Raw genomic sequence first — 6,046 nt, 5'->3', positions numbered from 1 at the left:
TCTTGGTATTGACCATTTGTATTGATTGAATTCGATCTTCCAAAAACCCCATTCATTTTCTCCTCTCTTTCTTCTTCGATCCCCAAACTCTCTGCTTTAATCTTACCTTCACTACTCCTCTAATGCTGTTTATAATACCCTTTTCATTCATTATAATTATCAACTGATAAAGATGAAGATGAAACTATGGTTAATTCATATACTATGGTTGATTGCTTTCTTTTTCCTCTCCATTTTTAAACCATCAATTTCTCAACCTCTCAATTCTCACTCCTTGGTTAAACGATCTTCTGATCTTTCTTCTTCTGCTCTTCCTCCTTCCAGGTAACTATTAATCTCTTTTTTGTTTTCTTCTAATTTACTGAATTTGTTCATTTCTTGTTCAATTGGATGATTGGGTTTGTTAATTTTTGTGGGTTTTTGAATTTGTGAACCTATATCAACGCAATTGCTGGTTTCAGAACTTGATCTACCTATTCAATTACAATTATGGAAGAATTTTGGGTGCTTAATTTCTTGAGCTCATTTACGTACCTTTTTGTTCAATTGAAGCTATATGGTTCTAATTTTCCTTTTTTTTTTTTTTTGGGCAACGAAATTTTCCTAATTGCTGTGATAATTTATTTGGGTTTTTGTATTGTGTTGCTACATGAACCCAGTTGCCAGTTTCTTGTTTTGCCAATTCAATTGCATTTATGGAAGAATTTAGGGTGATTACTTTTGAGCTGATTTACTCACCAATTTTGTTCAGTTGAAGGTATATGGTGTTTAATTTTCCTAATGTGGGGTTTTGGTGTTTGTGTGGCTATATGAACCCAATTGCTACTTTTAGAACTTGTTTTTGTCAATTCAAACATATATATGGAAGAGTCTTTGGTGCTTAATTTGAGCTGATTTACTTACCTTTTTGTTTAATTGAAGATTTGAAGTGATATGATGTTAGAATCGATAATTTCTTATCAGAAACTGCATGCAAGAATACTTGTTTGTATTTTGTTGAGAGGAGTATGTTTAACATTTACTCTGCTATTATTGTGGCAGACGTGAAACTGTGCTTGTTGCTACGCTGGATGGCACTTTATCTTTAGTCGAGATCGATTCGCTTAAGATACTGTGGTCAATTAAGACAGGACTTCCGATTTATTCATCCTATCAAGCTTCGCATAATATTGATATTAATTTAGAGAATGTTTCTGGGCTTCGAGATGATACGTATATAGATTGTGGAGATGATTGGATTTTGTACAGACACGACCGTTCTAAGGGCATCATGGAGGTAAATCATGAGCATATATTCAGAAGTATGGTTCTTTTTCACTTTTGTTGGCTGTTTTCATAGATGTACTTAGTGTTTTTTTTTCTTTTCATTTTATAGTATTTATAGGTCAGTTTTTCTTAAACTTCAGTTTTATACAGAGTATGTTGCTTTGGAATGGTTAGTCATTGAGTAAATTTGAAAGCGCCTGATGTGCTATATTACTGTGGAAGAATGATCACGATGTAACATGTGAGAAAAAGTCCAAACAATACTTGAATGTCATAGCTAATTTTAGAGATGCCTTATAAAGTCATTAATTTGATGAGCTGTAAATATTAAAGCCTTCTTATGAATTTTTTGATAGAGTGTAGACTTAAGAGATTACTACTTCAATTATATAGATGAATTAACATCTCATCTAGTTAATCAACCCTTATGCTGTTACGGCTCTTAAATGTAGTCATTCAATATCTTTAATCTTTATTCCAAAATTCATAAAAATTGCCTTTAATACAGTTGCTATTTTCTCATGCATTACAGAGGCTCAAGAGTGCCAAAGATTTAATTAGGGAGACAAAAGGATTATCTAATAATGGAACTTCTGTAATAGGTCAAATGGCTACTACAGTTTTTGTAGTGGACGCTAAGACTGGAACAATAATTCGTACTGTAAAGTTTTCTGATTCTTCTGGTTTGGGGTTTGAGGATGGTGAAAATCCTGTTATAATTAGAGATGAGGGTAAAAGTCAGATCTCAATTACAAGGACAGATTATTCATTTCTAGCCTATTCAAAATCATCCGGGAAGGTTTTATGGAATGTCTCACTTGCTGAATTTGAGGCCGAGTCTTTTTGTCCAAAGGTGGATAGATCCATAGTGGATAGTTTGCAGGATCAGCTAAGCTCCGTCTACAACCAAAGATCTGAAGCTTGTGAACCTTGTCTAAGACGTAATATTGTATACCGGATCCGTGATCGTGGATTTTCAGAATTAGTTTCGCCGGATCCTGTGGCTGGTATAGTTAATGACATGCGAAGATCACTTCCAGGTGACAGGAAGCTTCAACTACCTGGTCCTGGTCATTTGCACTTTCCTGTGCCAATTAGTGAACCACCTGATGCTCATCATGATTTAAATCAGGTTCTGGCTTTGCCAGCTCCTGAAAGCGCCCATTCCTTTGCCCACTCCGAGGTGCTGGCTTTGCCCCCTTCTGCTCACCGTAGTGGATACACTATATATCCTGAGTCAAGTTCGAAACAATTTTTATGGTCCCCAATTTTCTCCGGGCTTATACTGATCACGGCGGTTATTGCTGTTTTTCGAAGTGTCTTTGGTCGAGAACATTCGCAGCGTGAGGATTTGAAATCAAAATCTACACCATCAAAGAAAAAGAAACCTAGAAAGTCAGGAATTAACAACACCAATATTAATAGTAATAAGGGAAGAAATTCCGACGCAGATAATAGCTCTTTGGCTGGATTTTCACCTACTGAAGTGCTTAAAGAGTCCTCTTTTGCTAGTTCAGTTGATGTTCACGTTGGTGGACGTAAGATTGGTAAATTATATATTTCACAATATGAGATTGCGAAGGGAAGCAACGGAACCGCTGTTTTTGAGGGTACTTATGATGGTCGTCCGGTGGCTGTCAAACGTCTTGTGCGTACGCATCATGACGTGGCACTGACTGAAATTCAGAATCTTATGGTTTCTGATCAGCATCCTAACATTGTCAGATTTTATGGAATGGAATCTGATACAGACTTCGTTTATCTATCTCTGGAACGCTGTTTATGTAGTTTAAATGCTTTGATATCTGTTTGTTCTGAATCTTCACAAGCATCAACAAGCACAGAGACTAGAGTTTCCAGCTCCATGAGTGCGTACACTGCACAATCACTGGAAAAGATAGAGGCCTTCAATGACACCTACTTATGGAAGTCAAATGGATACCCTTCAACTCAGCTGTTAAAAGTGATGAGGTTAGTGATAGACTTCTTTTTTCTTGCATCATCATATACTGTCTCTGAAATGTGTTGTCCTGGTTTGAAATCAATATCAGAGTTAAGTTTGACCAAATTGAAATCTCTTAAATATTCTTGTGCTTTTGCGAATTTATGTTGGCATTGAAATTCTCAATCAAGCAAATAGTGTGACCCTTACAAATCAAATTGTTGTTTCCATTTATTTTTGCTTCTGTATAGTTGCCCTACTGCTAAATTACCCATGAGTTCTTTACTCTCGCTATAAAATGTTTTGTTAGTCAAATTCAGCTATAAGTGTTTGGTGGTGTAGTATTAGATGCCCATGAGTTTATTTTCTATGTTTTGTCCAACAAATGAAGTATTAGATGCCCATTTCATGTTAGAATGTTAAGTACACAGCCGCAATGTGGGTACTTGAACCCCTGATTTGATTTAAAGAGCTGTAGTAACATGGATTAAATATATTGTTAAAGCCTCATTGGCTTCTATGTTTAGACACTAAAGCTATTTAAAACTTGTTTCAGAGATGTTGTATCAGGGGTTGCACATCTTCATGAAATCAGCTTAATACATCGAGATTTGAAGCCTCAAAATGTTTTGATAATCAAAGATAAAAATTTCAGAGCCAAACTTTCAGATATGGGCATCAGCAAGCGCCTTCCTGAAGATATGTCTTCTGTAACCCAAAATGGTACAGGTGTGTATTTTGATTGTATCTACATTTGTGTGGTTAATTGTTCACTTGTAGATGCCTTCTGTATGTTGGCACAATCCCTCACTAGAAGCTCCTTTTTTTAGACTTTTTCTTTATTCTCATTTTTTTTTCATAATTACACTCCTCCCTTCTCTTATGCCATTTTCCATCTCCTTTTTCCTAGCACAACCTCTCCCCCACCACCACCTCCCTCCCCCCCCCCCCCCCCCCGGCGGCGGCTCCCCTATTAGCATGATAAGTTTATCCCTTGATGTAATATTTAGCCCAATCAAGTTCTTAGTTGGCCTCGATAGAAAAAGTATAAAGATTTATAGAATTAAAATGTACCCTATTATATTAATTGTTAAATATTGTCACAATAGGCAATAATACTAAACAAAGCTCTATACATATATACTCATTTTTGTCTTTTATTGATGCAACCTTTTTCAACTTTTATTTAAAAATAGGAGCTCTTTCTCATGTCCGTTAATCAATTAACATTGTTTCAAATAAAAGTTTAATTTCAACCAAAAACATTGTCATTGATTAAAAGTCCCATTTTATTCACTTAAAATCAACTAAAGCCTACTTTTCTTCTCTCTCTCTCTTTTTTTTTTTTTTTTTTTTTTTTTTTTGGGAAAGTTTTTATTAATTTACTTTTAATCCACCAAAATCTACTACGAGTATCTTGGTTTTTATATTATTTTTAATCAACCAAACCAATAACTAATACTCAACGGCTCAACCATTGGCAAAATTCAACTGTTTTGTGTATAATAAAATGTATTGAGGTATTGACCCCTTATCTCAAATTCTTGATTTGACACTAATAATATTGATACTCTGTTTTCAATTTGTTATAAAATCTCATTAGTATTTTATTTATAATTTTGTAAAGTATTGACTTATAAATCAAAGTTTTTTATGAAGTACTTGAAAATATTATACTTCGTGATTATATAATATTAGTTTGGAATAAATATGTATGCCACCTATACCTAAGAGTGACTTGACTTTTAATTGTAGGCAGTGGGAGTTCGGGTTGGCGAGCACCCGAGCAACTTCGTGAGAGTCGCCAGACGCGTGCAGTGGATTTATTTAGTTTAGGTTGTGTTCTCTTCTTCTGTATGACCAAAGGCAAACATCCATTTGGTGAAAATTTTGAGCGGGATGCCAATATTGTAAAGAATGAAAAGGATCTATTTTTGATCGAAGATGTTCCAGAAGCTTTGGATCTTATTACTAATCTCTTAGATCCTAATCCAGAATTGAGGTAAAGACTTTCTTTTCATTTTTCTTATTTTTTACTTTTATGTCTTCAAGTCGGTTTTACTTGTATAATTGTTTATTGTTAAGTAGTTGTTGGTTATTGTATATTTAATCATGGGTGGTGATTATAGTCCATTTCCTTGTTATTATGTTATTGTTGTTAGGCTAAATTTTCATACACCTAAAACAAAATTTTTTTACTTATTGCAGACCAAAAGCTGATGTGGTATTGCATCATCCATTATTTTGGGACTCTGAAAAGCGACTCTCATTTCTTCGAGATGCCAGTGATCGTGTAGAGTTAGAAGATAGAGAAATCAATTCTGACCTCTTGAAAGCGTTAGAATCCACTGCTACCGTGGCCTTGGGCGGAAAATGGGATGACAAACTTGAAAGTTCATTTCTCACCAACATTACTCGCTACAGACGGTATAAGTATGACAGTGTTCGTGACTTACTTCGTGTTATACGTAACAAGTTAAATCACTATCGAGAGCTCCCTGTTGAGATTCAGGAAGTATTAGGGTCAGTTCCCGAAGGATTTGATAATTACTTCAGAGATCGATTCCCAAAACTTCTAATCGAGGTTTACAAAGTGATATATGAATACTGTCATGAGGAAGAGTTACTTGGCAAGTATTTTAGAAGTAGTTTGTTGTAATTAACCCCACGTTACCGTTCTGGTTATAAATTTCCATGTATATTTGTTATCTTTACGTTTTTGTGCACATATATGATATGTAAATGTTTTGTTGTAAGACTTGTAACACTATTGTTTAATACGAGGGTCGTCTTATGAGTGCCCTTATAAAAGCTCCATAACCTGCATTACCATTTGAA

At 34.9% G+C, this 6,046-nt stretch overlaps 1 protein-coding gene across 1 annotated transcript; it reads left to right on the top strand.

Annotated features, from left to right (window-relative positions):
* Positions 1–6,046, top strand: LOC145591026 (serine/threonine-protein kinase/endoribonuclease IRE1a-like). Its single transcript, XM_081647414.1, has 6 exons — positions 1–324; positions 1,042–1,276; positions 1,799–3,237; positions 3,765–3,937; positions 4,964–5,210; positions 5,417–6,046. Exons 1-6 carry the CDS (start codon positions 173–175, stop codon positions 5,865–5,867), a joined length of 2,697 nt encoding a protein of 898 aa, XP_081503540.1. The 5' UTR covers positions 1–172; the 3' UTR covers positions 5,868–6,046.

The sequence above is a fragment of the Chenopodium album genome, chromosome 18 (assembly GCF_948465745.1).
Source record: "Chenopodium album chromosome 18, dcCheAlbu1.1, whole genome shotgun sequence".
Taxonomy (NCBI): Eukaryota; Viridiplantae; Streptophyta; class Magnoliopsida; order Caryophyllales; family Amaranthaceae; genus Chenopodium; species Chenopodium album.
This window is presented reverse-complemented; position numbering and strand designations above follow the sequence as displayed.

What these genes read in the sequence shown, in the direction of transcription:
- LOC145591026 (XM_081647414.1), top strand. Translation starts at nt 173, where the DNA reads ATGAAGATGAAACTATGGTTAATTCATATACTATGGTTGATTGCTTTC. An exon ending in GTTCTAAGGGCATCATGGAG is followed by an intron (nt 1,277 to 1,798) that starts GTAAATCATGAG and finishes CATGCATTACAG; the next exon opens with AGGCTCAAGAGTGCCAAAGA. An exon ending in TGTAACCCAAAATGGTACAG is followed by an intron (nt 3,938 to 4,963) that starts GTGTGTATTTTG and finishes TTTTAATTGTAG; the next exon opens with GCAGTGGGAGTTCGGGTTGG.